Genomic DNA, 22429 nt, shown 5'->3' on the forward strand with positions numbered 1-22429 from the left:
TGACCAAGATAAAAGAGGGGAATTCCTGGGAAGGATGTAAATACTGGGATGATTTTTGGTGTCACCATATTAAAAAGAATTTGACCTTTCAGATACCAACATGATAATATTAGTATATAATTATACAGCTGAAGTCTGGGACATGAATAACCAGTATTCATTAGAAGGCTAAATAAAAGAAAAAGGTCTCTCTGCGCTGGAATTCCCAATAACACCTCTAGGCTGCTTCTCATGATAAGTTCACCATGTCATCTTTAATCAACTGTATGTCTGAAAAAAAAATCTCTCTAGGGAAATGATATTTTTGTGGCTCTTGAAATTACTTTTTGTCTGAACTTTTTTCCATCCTGCTTAGCTTTGAAATCTCTAAGTCAATAACAATTTTGGAGGTAAGTAAATGTTACCTATAAATACTTATTGACTAAACTTGTTTAAAAAATTATGGACAAATGAAAAACATCCACCGTTATCAGTTTGAAAACAAATCCAGGCTTATTTCAAGCAGAGGAGAACACAGCTTCAAATGGCCTATTTTAAACATCGTTTCTTACAAGGAATCTGGAAGTATGTGTCATAGTGGCTATGGCTCTTGGACGGAGTGATGGATCTGAACACTTTGTTGCCTCTGTCTCTGTTTCCAGATGGTCTCCCAGCTCGAGGCCCAAATCTCAGAGCTTGTGGAACAGTTGGGGAGTGGATCTGAGGTTCATCAAAAAGCCCTACAGAGGGCCCGCGAGGCAGAAAAGAAGCTGGACACTCTTCAGGGTCAGCTGCGTGACCTGGAGGGAGAGCTGCTTTCTGGAGATGTCTCGAGAGACAACTTGAATCTTGAGAAGCAAAAAGTAATAATGGGTTGGCGTGTCCGTGGTGCAAGCGTCTGTCAGTCACGGGCTAAAATTCTACCTGAGGATGGTCTGAACTTGGCAGTGTTTAGACTGATCCCAAGGAATAATAAGTCTCTTTCTGTTGTTTAGAGATCCCTTGATTGTCAATCCAGTCTAAACCTAGTATGTATTTATTGTACGTCCATTATCTGAGACATTGGGAGCTTTTGAATGGCTGAAGTATATATGATGCATAGTTTCTATTATTAAAGGCTCAGTGTTAGAGGAGATAGGAATATATATATGTGCATATATCATATGTATATATGTTTATGTCTATCATATATGTTGTAGACTTTTCTGGGTAATGAGAAGATTTTACAAGAGAGGATATAGTTCAATTTATCTATGAAAGATAGGTGGGATTATAGTGGGGGAAGAGGCTGGTGCTGTCGGGAAACACTTTACACAAAGGCATGAAGCCTTAGAAATGCTATTTCTCTTCCCTTTCCATATAAATGTATCGTAAGTCTTAATTGAAATTATGCCAAAGTAATTCTCAGTTATGAAAGCAAATTATGAAGGCAAATTATACAAGCTAATTATGTCCACAGTGAGTTTTTCACAGACTCAAGTCCTAAGGGCAAGTTCATGTAAAACTGAAAGGGAAGTTGCACAGAGATCAAGTGCTAAATATACTCTAGGCTTGTACAGTATAGAGTAGAATGCATGCTCTCTAATTCATGCTAACCCATGATTCACATGAGTAAAACACACAGCAACCCTTTGTTTATGAAAAGTTAAAGATTTTTAAGACAGTAGTGCAGATTTAGAATAGCTTGGGCTACATAGTGAATTGAAAACCTGGGGAACATAGAGTGATAGCTTACCGCAAACCCCAAAAAATTAGAAAAAAGAAATAAAAAAGTTTTCCATCAACTGCAATCTTAAAAAAATTTTTTTTTTTTACTTTTAATTATTATGTATGAGTATGGGTCTGTGCACATGAGTGTAGGTGCTGGAGGAGGCCAGCAGAGGGCATTTGATGGCCTGACGCTGGAGTTAGAGGCAGTTGTGAGTCACTTGAATGGGTCTTGAGAACAGTGCAACGGCTGAGCCATTCCTCCAGCTCCCTCAACTATGATTTTATAGGCTAGTTAAGGTCCCTGAAAGAGGCACTTACTCTGTGGGGCCTTGCTTTGTTCCCAACTGAATCCTGGTGCCGTTAATTTATCAGTATGGCCTAATAATGTTTATTATCAGGCCTATAATTATTATTACATCAGTATTTTCTAACCTGCTAGCAATCAATGAAGACATAGACATAGGCTATATTTTAAAATAGCCTTAGTTAACCTGGGGCAGGGCAGATATTAATCCCTTAAACTACTTCCCATAGTGGGGCAGGTATGGGATACCTGCCAGTCCCGTGCCATCAGCTTCTAATAATCTCTGTCCAGCTGCCTCCCATCCATAATAATCCCAAATATTTGCTAATTAACATCATCTGGGCCAAATCTCCAACCATGCCGGCCATGTGCTTTTCCTCCACCTAAGCCACGGCCCAGTCCCCTTGTTCCTCCTCTTCTCCTTCCCCAGATCGTCCCTCTGTCTCCACAAAGCCTGGGAACCTGAGCCACTCCTATCCCATTTGCCCTGCCCACGTGTGATGGCCTTTTATTGGTCAAAGAGCTTAGGCTCCTTGGCAAGGTACATGGTGGGGCACAGAGACTGCAAGCGGTAATTAGCATCAAAATACATCAGAGCAACCTCTAACAGAGTCTCTTCTTGCCTGTTGTAGAGGCAGTGTGTGGAGTAATCGGGCCATACATGAAAGCAGGAAAAGATTTTTTTTTTTTTCCGAGACAGGGTTTCTCTGTGTAGCCTTGGCTGTCCTGGACTCGCTTTGTAGACCAGGCTGGCCTTGAACTCACAGTGATCCCCCTGACTCTGCCTCTCGAGCACTGGGATTAAAGGCTTGTCCCGCCATGCCTGGCTGGGAAAAGATTTTTTTAATTTTAGAAAATAAGCCTCTATCCGATATGTAATTGGTAAAGATCTTTTCCCATTTGGTAGCCTGCCAGGTTGTGTGAATGATGGTTTCCTTTGCCGTACAGAAGCTTTTCAGTTTCCTGAGGTCTCATTTATTAACTGGTGTTAGTGCCTGGTGATATCGGTGCTCTGTTCAGAAAGTCTTTTCCTATGCCAGTGAGTTCAATACAATTCCTCACTTTCTCTTCCATCAGGGTCAGTGTATCTGGCATTATGTTAAGGTTTTTGAATAATAGTTCAAGGGGTTTTCTGCAAAGTTATAAGTATAAGTTTATTCGCATTATTCTACATGCATCCATACAGTCTTGTTAGCGTCATTTGTTACGAATGCTGTCTTTTATCCAGTGCATATTTCTAGCTTCTTTGTTAAAAATCGGATGTCCATAGGTATATGGACTTAATTCTGGGTCTTCAATTCAATTCCATTGGTCAACATGTCTGTTTTTATGCTAATACCATGCAGTTTTTATTCCTATAGCTCTAGTTTTTATTCTATAGCTCTGTAGCACAACTTGAGATCAGGATGGTGATACGTCCAGCAGTTCTTCTATTATCCAGGATTGGTTTTGTGTGTGTGTGTGTGTTTCCATATGGAAACAGTTTCTGTAAGGAATTGTGCTGCAATTCTGATGGGGATTGCATTGACTTCTGCTTCTGGTAGATTGCTTTTGGTAGCCTGGCCACATTCACTATATTAAGTATATTCCTCCACTTAAGATACAATCAATAGCACCTAGGTTATGTTCAAGCACAGATTAGAGACTAAATAAAATCCCAAAGGAAGAGCGACGTAGAAGTGACAGCGTAACAGCACAGATATAAAATTGTCTGTAGTAGCAAAGCATAGTGAATGATGCTATGCTGGTAGTTACTGTAGCTTCCTCAGATGATTAAATTCTGTTTATCTGTATGCTACTTAACAAAACTGGAAAATATACACTTAAAGATAATTTCATCTGGGTGACTAAAATATAGACAGTTGCAGGATTTAAGCTGATACATGTAAGCGGCAGGAAATTACACTCATTTCAGCATCTAATTGCCTGAAAGTGCCAGTTGCTGAGAAGTTGCTGCAATGAGAAGGAGATATCAGAGATGGAGCCCCCAGATCCCGCAATTACCATAAAGCAAGATCATTGATGGATCAATGCAGCCATCTACACACACTTAGCACTTCTGTGTCCGAGCATGCTCAGAGAAAGTATAAGAGCCAAATGAATAATGACCTTTAAGCTTTGTAGAAGTTTAGTCTATTAAAATATGAACTGTGGGGGATAGAGCGATTCAAGGGTTAAGAGCTCTTGCTGCTCTTGTAGAGAGCCTGGTCAGCACCCCCCACAAATGGTAGCTCACACATGTCTGTAGTAACTCAAGCTCTAGTGGACCTGGTGCCCTCTTTTAGTCATCTCAGGTACTGCATGCACATGCTGCCAATACATACATACATACATACATACATACACACATACATACATACATACATACTTACACAAGGGCAAAAACACACATAAAAATAAGTCAGATATTTAAAAGAGTGCAAACTGTGACTTCTTCTACACAGTTCCTCTTGTGTGTGTGTGTGTATGTGTGTGTATGTGTGTGTGTGTACACATGCCCTCATGTGCATTTGTGAGTAGGTCAAAGATTTAAAATGTTTGTCTTCCTCAGTTGATCTTGGCCTTATTTTTCGAGATAGGGTCTCTCACTGAACCCGAAGCTTACTCATTTGGCCACAGTGGCTTGCCAGTGAGTCCAAGGCATACTCCTGTCTCTCCCTCCCTATGTTGGGATTACAAACACATCCAGTGGCATCTGTTTCAAATGTGTGCTTTGGGGCTCACACTCAGATCCTCACGCTTGTACTGTAAATGCCTTACCAAGTGAGCCATCTCTCCAGCCCCGTTAAATCACTTTAACTTAAAAAACAACCCATCAACTATTGTCTAGCTTTTGTGTGCATATGGAGGACTTTGGTTTTGGAGTGCTTGCTAAGTGGTGGGATGTCCTGGGAGGGACAAAGTTACAATGGCTTTTTGCCAGGACTCTTAGAGAGAGAGAGAGAGACCATGGTGGAATTAGGGGGAAAAGCTCATTTGTCATATGGCAGGACTAAGAAGTGTGTTTACTATTAAGCTGATGTCAAGGTTCTGGGCCAGGAAAGCCTAGAGTGTTTGGGCAGGAAGATGGCAGGTTGGTAAGGTGGTTCAAACATTCACTACCAAATCCCGGGGTCAAAATCCAGGCTCCGGAATGGCCTTAAAGAGAACCACCTGAGCTTGTGAGAACCGGATGGGTCTGGCGAGCCCACGCATTAACTCCCGTGTCCCATTTTCACTTTTGTTTCTGGGTTTAGTATCTGAAGTTTCTGGACCAGCTTTCAGAGAAAATGAAATTGGGCCACATAGCTGCGGAACTTGGCTTTGACATGCGTCTGGATGCAGTTTTAGCCCGGGTAGAGCAGTTGGTCCGCCTAGAAAGCAATGCTGTCATTGAAAACAAGACCATCGCTCACAACTTACAGAGAAAGGTAGGGAGCATTGCCCTTTGCATTACTGAGACAAGAAACTTCTGCAGATCACGAGTGTTAAAATGGCTTTCTCTCACCGTGTGTTTAAGAAGCATGTTATAAAAGTGTGTATTTAGAATCCAAGTCTCAGTTCTATGGTCTGAAGATGAGATGAGTGGACCTATCAGGCTCCGCTCGGCCTCTGAGCTGCCTATCCCTGCGGTGGTCTTTATCCCTGTGGTCCATTGAGCCATTTGTCTGTGTTTCATGCAGAAGTTGGAGGAGGGGAAGAAGAGGGAGGCCAAAGAAGCCAGCGATGTCTTATAAAGAAGATGCTGGAAGATGCTAGCTGAAGTTATGTTTATACCGTAGCTGCAGTTCTCGTGACCAAACCTGGTTGCAAGAGAGACTTGCAGACACAGCCATTAAATCCCATAGTTTCTGCTCCTCAGAGCCAGAAGCAAAGCTGGGAGCACCGAGCCGCGCTGCAGCTACCAGTTCTATTGAGCTGGAAAGCACAGAGGGAAGGGTTCACTTTTCATCCAGTCAAAGGCTGAGTTAGAAATGGTTCAGAGCAAATGAATGAATGAACAAATAGAAGGGATAAAGGATAATTATTAGTTATAGAATTATCAGTATGAGAGAGAGAGAGAGAGAGAGAGAGAGAGAGGAGACACAGATGCGTCCTCGTAATATTTCTTAGGAGAACCATTTTGTGTAGTGGCTGGACAATGAGTCACAGCTGGGTCCCTGGATGCTGCTAGACTGTGTAACCAGGGTCTACTCATGCGCTTCTCTGTTTGCTTCTTCATAAGACAGCGGTGACATACACACCACAGGAGAGTGAAGGTTTTTTTTAAAAAAAGATTTATTTACTTATTATTATGTACACAGTATTCTGCCTGCATGTACACCTGCACACACCAGAAGAAGGCATCAGATCTCAGTATAGATGGTTGTGAGCTACCATGTGGTTGCTGGGAATTGAACTCAGGACCTTTGGAAGAGCAATTAATGCTCTTAACCTCTGAGCCATCTCTCTAGCCCCGAGAGTGAAATTTAATAAGTGGAAATTTCTCACTTAGCCTTTACCCCCAGATCACTGTGTCTGGAAGAATTTTATTATTTTTTTTTTTAATTTTTTATTTTTTATTTTTGAGAGAGAAAACAGAAAACTTTATTGCCATCAGGGATGTTGAATCGGGCCACCATTCTTTTCTTCACTTCTCCTCACAGAGCTGAGTTTCCTCTCTTAATATCCGAGGCTATTTCTTCTTAAGGATTCTGTCACCATTAAAATTACCAGTGTACAGAATTTGTCAGTGAACATATGAATCAGAATGCTACTGGACAGGGAGTGGCCTGAGAAGGAGAGTTGGGGGCAGGCTGGGTTAGGTCAATGGTATCCACAAGACAGAAGGAGACGATGGATTCCCACACGTGTTCTGTGACCTCCACACACCACACACATGCCGTGGCATACATGTGCTTCCCCGCCCCCATACATACAACAAATAAAAGTGTATTAGAAAAATTGGCTGGTCCCACACTCATTGGAACACGGTTAACACTAACTGGATTCTGTAGGAACGAAATAGGAGTAATAATAATAATGAGGATGATAAAGTGATAGGACAGAGGGCTTGAGGTCAGGAGGAGGCGGGCGGTGGGCCCGGGGAGAGTAGGGAAGAGGCTGCGTGAGGTGGGTAGACTGAAGTGTCAATAAGATCAAAATGCATTGTGTACATGTGTGAAATTTTCAGAGAATAAATGAAGCCGTTATTCAAAAATGTTAAAAGGGGATTTGGTTAGAGAAATCCCAGAAAGGTTTTTAAAGGTGTGGCCCAGGTGTGGACACAGCTGCCATGGACAGGCAAGAAAAGCAACGTAGTTTTTGTCCTTTCACCTTGGAACACTTAGGAGCTAACGAGGGGTAATTCTACAGTCTTCAGCCTGAGCATCCGACAGTTCTTCTTAATACCTTGCCCCTCCCCCAGTGTTTGTGGCTAATGACGGAGCTGCTGGATTTATTATCTGCCCATCCAAGTGACAGTCAGAGCCCAGGAGTCTCTTTCCCCTCATAGTCAATTTCTACAAACCACTCTGATTCCCTTCATCAATTTGATAGGCAACCTAAGTGTTGTTCCAAGACATCACTTACGTCCCTGCTTAGTTGGAGGAGCTCATGAGCCTGGCACAACACAAAGAGTTCAAAGAAGCAAAATCTTCAGGAAGTCTGTTTCTGAGAGTTGAAGTTTGTAAACAAAGCTTCCTTAAGTCTCCTGGGCACATCCATCTGTAAGACTGTATCAACCCTCATCCCGGGAGCTGCTCAGCCAAGTTCCAAGAGGGCTCAGATTAGCTAGGGCAGGTTTTCAGTATAATGTGGGACCTCTCTTGTTTCAGAAACCATCGGTGCAGGGAGCGTGGCCACTGAGGGTTGGAGAGGATTTTGTCTGTGTCTTATTATATTCTGCTTATTCTGCTCTTGATAAGCCTATTTTGTTCATCTTAAAAGTAATTTTACATTTTTATTATGAGGCACAGAATATTGGATGAAGCAGCTGGGAGAACTGACTTCTTTTCACATTTTCTGGGGCTCTTTTGTCCCATACTTTGTAGCTACAAAATTAATTCTTGGAAAAAATAGGAATAAAAAAATTCAATCAGGGAATGGAACCCAGTGACCTTTTTTGATGGTTTGCAAATGAGTCTCATTGAAGTGCAGATAAAAATCGACATTATCTGAGTAATTCATTTATATTTACTGACTGTTCAATTATTTTCCTCAAAAAAAAATTCATTTGTATCTAACCAGCTAAAGACTCAGAAAGAAAGGCTGGAGAGCAAAGAAGTGCATATGAACCTCCTCCGGCAGAAAATTGCCCAGCTGCAGCAGGAGATGCAGGCGCGCTCAGCCTTGGCAGTGGAGAGGGATGAGGCCCATCTCACCATCAGGAAGCTGGAGAAGAAAGTGGAGAGGATGCAGAAGGAGTTGAGTGTGTGTCAGGAACACAACACTGAGCTTAAAGCCAGACTGGCCGACACCAGTGAACTCAAGGCAAGTGTGTGGCTCCTTTCTCCGTTACTCTCTGCCGTTGAGCATCAAAACACACACACAGAGGACCGACAGCCTCAAATCGGGCATGGCTGTGCGTGCCCACAATGCCAGCACTTGGGAGGTAGAAGCAGGCAGATCAGGAGTCCAGAGTCACTCCTGGTTATATATAGAGAGTTCAAGGCCAGCCTGGATTACATGAGGGCTTGCCTCAAATGGGAAAGGAAAAAAAATCATGGGCTGTGGAGGTGGCTCAGTGTGTGACGTCTCATCCTGTAAGTGGTCTGACAAGTGCCTGGGGCCTTTTCCTTCTCCCTGTATGAGATTCTTGGGGGAATTCCCATTTCTGGGGGATCCATCGTCTCAATAGTCTGATGGATCAAGAGACACAAGTATCTTCTTGCAGAAGAAGTCTTTGCTAGACAGGAATTTGTTTAGGAGGAAAAAAGAAAATAGATACTCTATTTACTGTGAATTAGAATACTGTCTTAGTTTGAGTTACTATTGCTCTGATCAAGCACATGGCCAAAAACAAGTTGGGGAGGAAAGGGTGTATTTGGTGTACACATCCACTCACAGTTCATCATCAGAGGAAGTCAGGGCAGGAACCTGGAGGCAGGATCTGACGCACAGGCCATGGAGGGGTGCTGCTTACTGGCTTGGTCCTCATGGCTTGCTCATCCTGCTTTCTTATGGCACCCAGGTCCACCAGCCCAGGGATGGCCCCACCCACAGTGGGCTGGGCCCTCGTCCATCAATCACCAATTGAGAGAATGTCCCACAAGCTTGCCTACAGGCGACCTTATGAAAGTATTTTCTTAATTGAGGCTTCGTCCTCTCTGAGGACTCTAGCTTGTGACATAAAACTAGCCAGTACAAAAGCGCACTGTAGAGAAGCCCACAGATGAGGGAGATGCACGGCACCATTGCAGTTCCCATCTGACGTAGTTCTAGACTTCTGCTTAGCGATTTCCCTCTTGTTCAGGGGAGGCTTATTTTATTTACTTATTTACTTTCTTGTACTTGCCACTTCATTTGATTTGAAGGCATCTGCTCACACCAGCTAGCACAGTCTGCTTTGAAGTAGGTTTGTAGCATCCCAGAGGCCGAGGCAGGGGGATTATGTATTTGAGGACATCCAGGCCTCCGTTGTGGGAGGCTGTCTCAGCAGAGTGAAACAAAAGCAATAAAATAGATCTATTTTTAATCTTACCTGCAAACACCCTCCAGGAAACATGGAGAGCACTGTTTACCAACTCTCTGGACATTGTGTCCCCGCCAAGTTGACAGATAACACTAACCACTGTGATTCCTTTTGATGGGTGAATAGTAATCCACCACATGGATGCAATAGCTTCTGTTTGTCCCCTTAGCAGTTAGTAGACATTGCAATTGTTTGTACTTTGGGGCCCTTACAAGTAAAGCAGCTATGAACAGTTCTGGCTTTCATGTACATTCCTGTGTCTGTTGACATATAAGGATGAACACCATGGCTCAGGTCATCTGAGTGTCCCCCTGTAAGGGTAAACACCATGGCTCAGGTCATCTGAGTGTTCCCTTGTAAAGGTGAACACCATGGCTCAGGTCATCTGAGTGTCCCCCTGAAAGGGTGAACGCCATGGCTCAGGTCATCTGAGTGTCCCCTGTAAGGGTGAACACCATGGTTAAGGTCATCTCAATGTCCCCTTGTAAGGGTGAACACCATGGCTCAGGTCAAGGCCCATGTATTAAGATCTCCCATGAGTTCTAGACCAAGAAAAACAAAACCTTTCCAGATGAACTCTTCATTCTTAAGCTGTTGAAAATTATCTTGGCATGCAGACTTAAATATTATAGAAATATTTTTCAAAAGACCAAGCTATTTTTGCATAGATCTCCCTTCTTGTGTTAAATTTACAATAATTTATGATGTTGCTTACGTAAGACACTAAGACTACATAGCTTTGTTAATTGCATTACATTTTTTAACCATCATGAAACCAAAAACCAATTTAGAAATCAAAGTATTAAAACTCAAACTAGAAAAGTAATGATATTAATCAGCACTGATGATGCAATTTCACTAAAATCACCATTAACAGGAACGTGGGGGTGCAGTTTCATTTTCTTCCTGCCTGTGGATTTTCCCTGCGTGATGGAGTATGTTCTGCTACCACGTGATGACATAGTTTGGCTTTCAGTCTGCATGAACGTATGACTTATGCATTAACCCTGCCCTTGTTCTTTTCTCATTAACCTGGGATTACTAAAGTAGTGTTACTGTTGGGCGTGGCTATCGCCTTATGAGCAAATGCAGGCTCTGAAGTTGTGTGGCAGAATTCTAGAGGCTGTAGAACAGGTTTTGTGTAACCTCCCTATGGTTAGACACTCCACCGCCTGCCCCAGCCAATGATCAGTTTCTATGGAACATATAGAAACAACCCATAGTGTCTGTGGCTCACACGGGAAGGATGTTGATTGCTTTTTCACTGAGAAGAATCAAGGAACAGGGATGGTAACCAGTGGGGTGTGCTTGCCTTGCATGTGTATGCTTGGGCCTCATGGAAAATCCTCAGCAGTGCCTGTGTGTGTTCGTGCATGTGTGTGCGTGAGTGTGCGTGTGTGCATGTGCGTGTGCATGTGCGTGTGTGCATGTGCATGTGCGCATGTGCGTGTGCGTGAGTGTGCGTGTGTGTGTGTGTGTGTGTGTGTGTGTGTGTATGTGTGTGGACATGGGAGTAGATGTGCCACATTTAGAAGGGCCATTCGATAGCCATCAGAAGCCTGGCTCATTCTGATTTCAACTTGAGCATCCTAGCCTGTGCTTTCATCCTCTTTCTTTCTTTCTTTCTTTCTTTCTTTCTTTCTTTCTTTCTTTTTTTCCCAAGATTTATTTATTTATTATTATGTATACAGTTTTCTGCCTGCATGCACACTCGCAGGCCAGAAGAGGGCATCACATCATGTTACGTTACAGGTGGTTGGTTGTGAACCAACATGTGGTCGCTGGGAACTGAACTCGGGACCTTTGGAAGAGCAGACAGCGTTCTTGATCACTGAGCCATCTCTCCAGGCCTGCTTTCGTCCTCTTTCATCCCCAGAGCTAATTCTTAGCCCCACAGAGTTGTTGGAGCTCAAGCCTTATTCCAGGTACCAGCCGGGAGGAAGGCCTGAGAGGCAACCTGCTGGCTCTTTCCTGGGAATGCTACCACAGCTCTGTGTCTCTGTTGGCCAGAACCTAGTCTCCTGCCTTTGTTGAAATGAGGTCAGCCGGTGGCGTAGGTCTTAATTCTGCCCATTGAGAAACAATGGAAGATTAAGTATCAGCCTGTAGCATGTGGCCTAACCCTGGTAGGAGCTGTGGCTCCAAATCAGCTCTGAAACCCAGGGAAATGCATTAGCGCCTTCTCCGTGGTCTCCCAAGAAAACGCCAGAGCCTTCGGCTAAAGGCAAAGCCTTTTCTCTTTCTGACTTTCCCTGTGTATCCCCCATATGGAGGCTGATCCCCATGTTCCTTCCTCATGGGGGGTGTGGGGGGTGTGGGGGGTGTGGGGGGTTAGGGGTGTGGGGGGTGGGTGGGGGTTAGGGGTGTGGGGGGTGGGTGGGGCTCCCACCAGCCAGCATAGTCCTTGTTTCTCTTCCCAGTAGCCAGCTCTGTTCTTCAGTGCCCCGGGCCTCCTGCCTTTCCTCGCTGTGCACATTGAATAGGGCACTTGCATTTTGGGGTGAGGGTAACTGCGCTGCCAGCTCCCAGAATGTGGTCTATGAGGGACAAAGAGGGAGAAGAGACCGTGGAGTCCAATGTCTTCCCACATAACTTGTGGACACAGCATCTGTTCTGGCCAGTGGGACTATAGAACACTGGTTCTCAACCTCTGGGTCGTGACACCCCACCCCCACCCCCTCAGCGAGTGGACGACCCTTTCACAGGGATCGCCTAACCCAATAGGATTATTTACATATTTACACTATCATTCATAACAGTAGCAAAGTTACAGTTATGAAGTAGCAACAAAAATAATTTTGTGGTTGGGGGTGCGGTCACCACAACATGAGGACCTCTATGAAAGGGTCTGCACATTAGGAAGATTTGAGGCTTGCTGCCCTAGAACACTGCAGCCTCACTTCATGCAGAGACCCATGGACTCAGCTTGGCGCCTGCCAGGGTTTTGTTAGTTTGTTTGTTTAAGTGCCGGCACTTCAGAGTTTAGATTTAATCACCTTTCCTGTCTGGGCCTTTGATACTTCTGTATGAGAGAGAATTGCCCACAGGATAGCGCAGTTCTTCCCCCCCCCCCCCCCCCCCCCCGGAAGCAGATAGCACACAGTGTTTACCCCGAGCACCACCCTGGGAACCTTCCCGGTCCTGGCAGGACTTTTGATGGTATATCAATCTTGTTTATGACCAGTTCTGTCCTGCTGGAGGAAAATTAGAGGCCAGTGGCTTGCTTGCTGAACTCTGGGCTAGTCTGAGAAGGTCCCTCAGGGGGATTAAGAAGCCAATTTAGTCCCACCCCACTCCCAGGAATCTGCTGTCCGTCATTTCTGCTGGCTCCCAGCTCTGTTCTGGTGGCTCGACTTGGCGCCCCCTTCCTTGTCTTTTGTCCCCTGACAAGACTCCAAGCAGTGCCCTGCTTAGGGACCAATGACATCCTGAGTGAATGTGTGTGGTTGACACAGGCATCTCAATGACCCTAATGCCTCAGTCCACACAGTGGTAAAGCCGTCCCTGGTGAGGCTGAGAGAGAGGAAAGCCATTCTGTGGTCAGAGTGAAAATGCCCACTGTAGCTTTCTCTCCCTGGATGTTTATGGCTGAAGACTGCTCCCCCCGGCCCCCCCACAGAGCCTGTTCCTACTGAGAGTACATACAGCTGTCTCCCTAGTCCCTGGTATATAGGAACTCTGCCTCCCTGTGTATCTGTGTGTGATAGCCTGGCCTCCATGTTCAGCAGGATACAACAACCTCACGGCTCTGTTCAACTCTATGTACTAATCATGCTGAGCTTCTGGGTGTTGCGGTTTCTCCGTCTGAGCATCCAGACCACTCAGTGTAGATGTATGCTCATCTGTCTGTTGTTCCTTTGGGACCTAAGCTATGCAAGAACGAAGCGCTTCTGGGTTGTGCTAAAGCCTCTGGTCATTCAGAATCTGTCCTTCTTGCTTCTCATTAAGACTGTCTACAGCTCGCCTCTTAAGCTGTGACCTGTCACCTCTGGTAGACACTTCAGTGTGTTTTCTCCTTCGTAATAGAAAGCTGAATCTTGGGGGGGACCTTGCGTATATCCTGGCACACCACCCCTTCCTACTTCCCCAAGGTTTTTGTTAAGAATAAAGATATTCTTACTACAATGGAGTCAGCAGCATGCTCAGGAATTACCATTAAGACACTATTTGGACACACTGGAGTTGACAGGAAATCGCTTTCCAAAAGTGGTTTTTAACAACATGGGATCCATGAGTGATCACCACGGCTCCTGCAGACCTGTGCATGCCTCATCTTAAGTACCTGCTCCCCCATTTCACTCACCCTTTTTCTATGCTGCCCTCACCCCAGTGGCTGGCGTCTTATTTTCTGTATATTCCCAGAGCTGTAGAAAGTGTTCTTTTGACTTCCAGACTGTAAGTTCACAGCTGTGGTCAGAGTCCTAGGACAGTATGTATCATCCCCACAGAACTGGCTCAGTGCCTATGAGGCCAAGCATGCCTGCCTTTGGCCTCTTGTTGTCTAGAAAAATATCTTAGTCTCCGAGTGTCATAACAATATGCCACAAAGCTGGGTGGCTTATAAACAACAGAGATATAGGTCTCAGAGTTCTAGAGGCTGGGAGGCTGCACCAGCGGACTTGATGTCTGCTCAATCTGGTTTCCTGGTTCATATAAGACTTCTCTTAGCTGTGTCCCCATATGGTGTAAGGGATCTCTTTATGAGGGAATACAATGCCTTGTTTCGGTTTGCTATAAGGACATCTTAGTCACCGTTCTACCACAGTGAAGAGGCACTATGACCAAGGCAATTCTTGAAAAATGAAGCTTTTAATTGGGGCCTTAATCATTATCATCATAGTGGGAGCATGGCAGCAAGCAGACAGGTGTAAGAGCAGTTTTATGACACCTTTACATTCTAATCCACAGGCAGGGAGAGAGAGAGAGAGAGAGAGAGAGAGAGAGAGAGAGAGAGAGAGAGAGAGAGAGAGAGAGAGAGAGAGAGAGAGAGAACGAGAACACCTGGGCCCAAGTTGGGCTTCTTTTTTTCTTCAATGCAAACATAAACCTCAGCGTCCACGCCTAGTGATACACTTCATCCAACAAGGCCACACCTAATCCTTTCATCCTGTCTAAGCAGTCCACTCCCTAGTAACTAAGCATTCACTATATACGAGCCTGTGGGGGCCACTCTTATTCAAACCATCACAGGTATCTATTCGCCTTGAAATGCAACCGGTTCGCTTCTTAAAGGCCCCGCTCCTTCACAGTATCGCCTCGGGAGTTAAGATGTAGACATTTTGGCGGGCACAAGCATTCAGACCACGGCAAAAGCAATTTGGCTTTTTTAGAAAGTTGTGACACTGGCTTTTGGTTTATGAGTTTAGCAGCAGGCATTTGATGCAGACCTCCTTAATTTAGACCAGTAGAGTAAGTCTGCTTGTCACGCTAGACACTCATGCCTATCTCAAATTGTCACATTCCCTCCAAATCATGTCCTAAAGAGCTTCTAGCCTTCCTCTTGCTTTCTGAGGAAGATACTGAGAACCTTAGATCAGGCCACCTTGTGCCACCAATCAGCACCCTAAGGCCAGCACCAGGGGACCATGCTAGCCTCTGGCTGCAGCCTCCACTGGTGGTCCAATTTTATTGTGGTCTCTCCCTTCCTTGACTTTCTGTCAGCATTCTGATCTGCAGATAATTTAGTCCCTTCCTGAGAGTCACCTCTTCACCCCATGTGTCACTGTCACTGGGGTCCAAATCGATTACGGTTGATGTGAGCAACTTACGTAAGGGAAGAAGCATCTGGCTCACAGTTTCCGAGTTTTAGTTCACAGTTACTTGGTGGACAACTGGAGAAACTGTGGTGGCGGGAGCTCGTGGAAGACTTGTCTGAGGAGGGGTTTCTTCACCTCATGGTGGATATGGAGTAGACTCAGAAGAGGGAGCCGAGGAGGAGGTGTAACTTCGAAAAGTGCTCCCTCTACTGACCAATTTCCTCCATCACTTAAAAGTCTTCTGGAACCTTCCAAAAGAGTGCTGCCATCTCAGCATATGCACTTCCATGCTTTTAAAAAAGTTATCTGTAGATTTATCCAGATAATATCTAATTTCGGAGTGTTTTTTAGCACACTGAAAGAAACTCTGCATCCGTAAGTTATAAATCCCTATTCTTCCTTCCCACTAGCCTCAGATCTTCTCTCTGTCTTTTGTAAGAAGATAATCATGTGGTTTTTGGTGATTGGCTTTATTCTCCTGTCAGGATGGTTGTAGGTTCATCCATGCCCTTGCTTGTCATAGATCTTAAATAAACTCACAAGGAAAACATGTCTGTTAGGGTTTTGTCAGGCCTTAGGGTGAGTCTCCAGCTGGGGACCATCTCTGCCCTTCGTCTGCGTAAGATTTGGTGACATTTTTCTTTGCCTCGTGTTCATGTCTAGAGAGCTCCCTCACAGGAATGAGGGAGACTTTCTGAGGGGTCCCCTGTGACACCATTAGAAGAGCGGGCATTCTGCCACTGCTGTTGTTTTCCTGCCAGGCACAGGGATGCACTGGCTAGCATGGGAAGTCCAACTTGCTCCCAGGCTTCGCTTTATCGACCTCACTCCAGAACTGTGCTGCCTGCAATTTTATTGGATTGACTCCTAAATAAGAGCACTGTACTATATAGTGTATAAGCTATAGTGACTGATGTCATGTCCATCCAGCTTACTGTCTTGCAAGGTCTTTGTAGTTATTTGGGATGAAGCACATTATTATTATTATTATTATTATTATTATTATTATTATTATTATTTTGGTTTTTTGAAACAGGGTTTCTCTTGTAGTCCTAGCTGTCCTGCACTCACTTTGTAGACTAGGCTGGTCTCGAACTCATAGAGATGCTCCTGCCTCTGCCTCCCTGAGTGCTGGGATTAAAGGCGTGAGCCACCATAGAAGTACATTTTTTATTCATTAAAAAAAAGTTAAGTGAGCTCCACTGGCTTTGTATACAGTTCTCCAAAAGAAGGGCAAGGGAAATGATAAGACATTCTCTTGACTTCTTAGATCAAAACCTTGGAACAGACCAAAGCCATTGAAGACTTAAATAAATCCCGAGACGAGCTGGAGAAAATGAAGGAGCAAGTGGAGAAAAAGCTTATGTTGGTCAAGTCCGAGCTGGAAAGTACTATGGAGGACGCTGAAGTGGACAAGGCCAGGTCCAGGGCCATGATCGAGGTGGCCATCATTGAACTGGAGTCCGTGAAGAAATCCCTGGAAGAAGCGGAGATGCGAGAACAGGAGGTAGACACAAGTCTGCGCATGGCAGCTTCTCCAGGACATGATGGGTGGCTCAGAAGCTTCATTGGGTATTCACACACTTAACAGTGTGTGCTTTGGGAGCTGGCATGCCAGCCGTGGGTAGGGCTGTGCCTGCCTCCTCTGCGCCATCCTAACTGTGGCATGTGTGCTGCCAATGAGAGCATTATTCACACATTTCTTCCCGCACAATTTGTGAAGATTTCTATCTTCTCAACAGACCTGCCCACTCACCAGCATCTTTTTGACATGCCAAAAATCATTCTGAGTCTCTCAGCCAAGAAATGCAATTCATGATTGCATGGCGTAGATTATAAGAAAGAAAGGAAAAAGAAAAAAAAAACAAAAAAAAACAACAAAGAATGTTCTTCTCAAAGCAATAGCAAGCCAATGTAAGCCCAGTGCCTGGTGGCAATGAGTTGTTTTAAGCTGTGTTTGATAATTGCCTCTGGAGATCGCCACATCACATTTCATGTGAGGCAGGGCTTGGCACTCACAGAGAAGCTTTATCTCCCACAGAGGTCTGTTACAGGAAACAGCCTCCAATCTCAAACAGTGGCACCCAGACTTCATGGTTGACCAAGCGCAGATGTAAGCCATAAAAAAGTACGCGTTGGCTGGCTGCTTGCAAGGAGGAGAATTTTATCTCCTGAGCACATCAGGTCGAACATAAAGAACTCTGTCCCGGGCAGTCTGACCCCTGCTGCCTTTGACTAGCATGTCACTGTGTGAAGCTGAAAAGGGCAGAGAATGGACTATGGTCCTAGGATTTTTTCCCCCCACTCTGCTTTGGCTCATGTGTCAGGCAGAGCCGGGAAGAGCCAAATTCTAAGAGCAAGGGTTCTCAGGAAGAAAGCATGTCAGGAATTGTGAGTGTTGGCAGCATCCAAGAGGGTGGGAAAGTCTGAGAGAAGACTAGGCTGCTACGTTATTCTATTTGGGTCATTTAACAAAGTGTGGGAATCAGGGTAGCTCATAAGCAGGGCAGTTATTTCCTGAAGGTCTACAGGCTGGAGGGTCAATGTCGAGGTGTCAGCAGATGGGGTATCAGGTTTATAAATGGCGTCTTCTGGAACCCTCAGAAGGTGAAAGCTCTGGGGATTCCTCGATAAGGACAGGGATTCTGTCTTGGAGACCCCACCATCATGATCTCATTGAAGCCTAATTAACCCACAAAGCCAGTATTGCCACCACACTGAAAATTATGTTTCAGGGTACCCTTTTGGGGTGGATGTGCAATAAGAGAGCCTTTCATCTCCCATGGGAAGGAAGTTGGGGATGAATGAGCACGTGTTTGGATGGTGTTCTGATGGCCATCCACCTGCAGGTTGGATCCCATCTTTTCTGAAATGGGGGTACTTCCTGAAGGCTTGTTGAGATGCCCCTGTTGTTCTTATGTTAGTCCAAGGCCACAGAAACCACCCTAAAAGAATGTGAAGAGAGGTGGCGTCCATTCTAACCATGGCTTTTCCTTCTCCCCTTCTTGGTGGGCATCTAGCAATCTCAGATCAGCCCAGTGGGAGAAGCACGCGTGGAGGCAGCAGTCTTTGCAAGGTGGTCTGAGAAGGCCCTCCTTGCTTTCATCAGCTCATTCTTTCTCTTTGAGTTTCAGAAACTGAGTGCCCGGCTAACATCCCAATGCAGAGATGCTTATCACTCACCAGCAGGTTCACGCCAACATTTGTGTAGCACCCTTCAAGGCCCCAGAGCAGCACATCCTCAGCTGTCATTCACTTGTCGAGGATTTCAGAACAGACTTAGTGAGGCCAGGGCTTGAATGTTTTCCTGGGGTTCTTGACTTGGTAGCAAACACACACATGGCCACTTGACTCACAAGAGATCATGAAATTGCTGAAGCTTGGGGAACCTGCAGGGACTTTAGAAGCCATTTAGCAGGCAAGCCTACTCATTTATAATTTAGAGAACCCAGGCTAGAGTGGGGCATCTGCCTCCCTTGTGCCATTCTGGGTTTTCCTCTCTTGCTATTGTTGCATTTGAGCCAGCCACGGTGGTATGCTTTTCTTTCCCAGCTGATATGTCTGTGCTTGCTCTTGCAGCTGGTGGACTTCAGGGAGGCGGTTTCTAGTACGCTGGGCTTGAACTTGACCTCGCTCGCACGCCCTGACTATGAGATCATCAAATGTCTGGAAAGACTGATCGAGTCCCATCACCATCACTGTGTTTCCTGTGCCTGCCTCAAAGATGCGACTGCTGAGCAAGGCAGCTGCTCACAGTGCCGCTAGAACGTCTACACTGACCACTTGCCTCCCGGAGGGAGGAACTGAGAGACGGGGTCCAGCTCTCAAGTTGGGGCAGTATAGCACAGACAAAAAGAGTCTCCCAAAGGGCCAGAGACATGGCGCACTCGCTACCGAGCCCGACAACCTGAGTTCAGTCCCTGGGACCCACATGATAGAGGGAGAGAACTGACGTCTGCAAGCTCCCTTCTAACTCATACACATGCTCCGTTACATAAGTGCACACACACACACACACATACACACTCTAAATCAGTGTAAAAAAGTGCCAGTTCTAGATCACACAAAGCACTAAAACTATAGATTACTTCATCAGTTAGCACATTGAGACCCACGGGAATCCCCTGACTCATGCCTACCCTGGGACATGTGAGCACAGAGTTTAGAATGGCAGATCATCCAAGCTGAAATGTTACTGATGACTTTAAGTCTTAAGAGAACCACGTGTAGAAGTTTTCTGAAAAATATTATTTAAAATTATATTTGTGTGTGTGTGTGTACATGCACAACTATGTGTATGTGTCTCTGTGTACATGCCTGTGTATGTGCGTGCATGCGCACTTGTGTATATGAATGTGAGCCTGTGTATGTGTGTGCATGCACACTTGTGTCTGCGTGTGTGTGTGTGTGTGTGTGTGTGTGTGTGTGTGTGTGTGTGTATACACGCAGGTGCCAGCAGAGATCATAAGAGGTAGGTCAGATCCCTTGGTACTAGAGTTACAGGCAGTTGTGTGGGACTTGATGTGGGTGCTGGGAACTGAACTGAGGTCCTCTGTATTAGTAGCAAGTGCTGTTAACCCCTGAGCCATCTCTCCAGCCCCACACATATTTGAACATGTCCCTTGGATGGAGATGCCTGGTGGCACTCAGAGGAAAGATAATAGGTCACCAAGGAGAGACTTGATACCGTATGAGCATATACAGGGGGAGGAGGTCCCCCTCAGACACAGACATAGGGGAGGGGAGGGGAGTAGGGGGGAAGTGGGAGGAAGGGAGGAATGGGAGGATACATGGGATGGGCTAACAACTGAGATGTAATATGAATAAATTAATTAAAAAATTATCTATCTGCATACAAGTTTACCATAATAATTGACCTTGTTGATAGATTCCTGGATGACATCCCCGTCCATGCATACACTGTGAAACAATGAGGTCAGAGTGTCATGGTGACGTCTGAATAGATGTGTTCAGATGCTTTCCAGGGCCCTGAGACAACTGGACTAACTCAGCCCTCTCCATGGTTAGTGTGGGAGCCAGGATGTAGAAGACAGACGCTGTACCTCTTATAGCTCAGTCTCGGGCTCTCCTTGGTTTTGAGGCTAATAAGAATTGTTGGCATAAAGGAAGGAAGGCAACCCTACAGTCCAGTCAGGAGAAGTCTAAAGGTGACAGAGTTTGTTTGTTTGTTTGTTTTTTAAACGGACTCATTTGAGTAACCCTCACAGAAGTCTGGGGGATGGTGAGAAACATGCCTGTTTTTACTACTGCTTCCGGGTTACTTTGAATGCTGCTTTTGAAAGTCTGAACAGGGCCGACCTCAGGTCTCTAAAGTTAAGATCTTTTACGCAAGCCTAGCCTGACAGGATAAATGAATCCTCTTCTGTTTTATTCACCAAATACACTTACCAGCAAAGGTACTTTTTCATGGCATTGATTTTATTGTAGATAGTAGTTTTTCCCTTTCGAACTTTCTGTTGGACAAATATATTTCAGAAGACCTTATTCTTAGCATCACTGACTGTTTTCTCTTGGGCAGTTTATCTTATTTTAAATATATGAGATGTACATTTTTAAGTTGTCTCTGATTTTTGTGCAAATGTGTTTGAGAGAGCTAGGGCTACAGCTGGAGAGAGACGTATGCACAAGTGTGTACAGGTGCCTGTGCCTCTGTGTGTGCATGAGAAGCCAGAAACTTCAGGTATATTCTCTGTGCCTCTCCACCTTATTTCCTTTGGGTAGAGTCTCACACAGATCCTGGAGATAAGATGGCAGCCACCAAGCTCCACCATCTTCCTGTCTCTCCAGGAGGAGTTATAACCATTTCTTCCATCACACCCAGCTTTTGACAGATCCTGCTGGGATTTGAACTCAAGTCCTCATGCTTGTATGGAGTCATCTATCTAGCCACAGTTTGTATCTTTATGCACCTTATTAAATTAACAAACAATCCTAATGCCTCACAACACTGTGAGAAGATGAGAAATATATAGGCAACTATTAAGTCACAGCCACAAAGCACAAGTTGATTTGAAGTGAGATTATGCAGGACCCAGCCATCAGCTGGAAAGCTTTAGATACTGGCTTGGATGGTTAAAAAACAAAGCATAAAAACATTCTTTCAAAGAATAAGGAAATGGCTCATCCAATATGTTTTAAAAGTTACTCTACTTCCTTCAAGCATGGTGGCATACACTTATAATCTCAGTCCTCAGGAGGCTGAGCCAAGGAGATTTACATACGTTCAAAGCCACTCTGGGTCACATAGTGAGTTTCAGGCCAGCCTGGACTACAGTGAAACTCTGTCTCACACCAGCCAACCAGCTGCCTAGTGCACTAGCCAGTCCTCCTGCATCCCTAAACAAAACGAGGAACCATATTAGGTAGCTTTACCTCCTCATGCCAGGCTTTCATCTACCTAGAGTGATAAGTATGTTCCATTATCTTCCCTTTGATTGGTCATTAGTTACCTCTCAGGGTTCATATAAGAGACAAAAAGTAACCCATAGTGGTTATAACTATATTTTATTATGTGAAATTACATTTTGCTTATCCAAATGTATGGCACAAGCAATTCTTGATACATATATTAATATTTAAAAGGTTTGAATATATACCCTAGGGACTTCCAGTGCAAAGAATATGTGGGACAAGCATAAATACATTTCTGTGCCTGTAGATGGTTCATGCACACAGTAACTGCTTGTTATGTGGACAAACTGAAAATGTGTTAGTAAAGCCATTTCCTTCATGTCACATTGCCAGTTGGTTGCTGGCCTTTCCTTTGTGCATGCATTCCAGAGTTGGCAGGCTAGCTTCACGTTTCTGTGCTGGGTTTTGTTTTTCTATAATATCCATGTATATTTTATATTGTCCAATAAAATGCATTAGATGGATGTGATTTTTAGATAAGGTCTTAAAATATTTAGTGCTAGTTGGTCTAACAAATACACTGGAGACAAATTGCTAGTGAGGTTATTGTTCTGGTCACTGAGACATCTAAGTATTTCCAGAAAATATCTCACACAA

At 44.8% G+C, this 22429-nt stretch overlaps 1 protein-coding gene across 1 annotated transcript in view; it reads left to right on the forward strand.

Annotated features, from left to right (window-relative positions):
* CCDC170 (coiled-coil domain containing 170) overlaps positions 1-20136 on the forward strand; it is a 70850-nt gene extending 50714 nt beyond the window's left edge. The window contains exons 7-11 of the mRNA XM_084777522.1: positions 642-842; positions 5230-5403; positions 8201-8443; positions 16671-16907; positions 18980-20136. Of these exons, the coding sequence (XP_084633648.1) occupies positions 642-842; positions 5230-5403; positions 8201-8443; positions 16671-16907; positions 18980-19165 (1041 nt within the window). The 3' untranslated portion in view covers positions 19166-20136. The remainder of the gene's footprint in view (positions 1-641; positions 843-5229; positions 5404-8200; positions 8444-16670; positions 16908-18979) is intronic.
* Positions 20137-22429: the final 2293 nt, after the last annotated feature.

Source organism: Acomys minous, assembly GCF_964271855.1.
Source record: "Acomys minous genome assembly, chromosome: 3".
NCBI lineage: Eukaryota > Metazoa > Chordata > Mammalia > Rodentia > Muridae > Acomys > Acomys minous.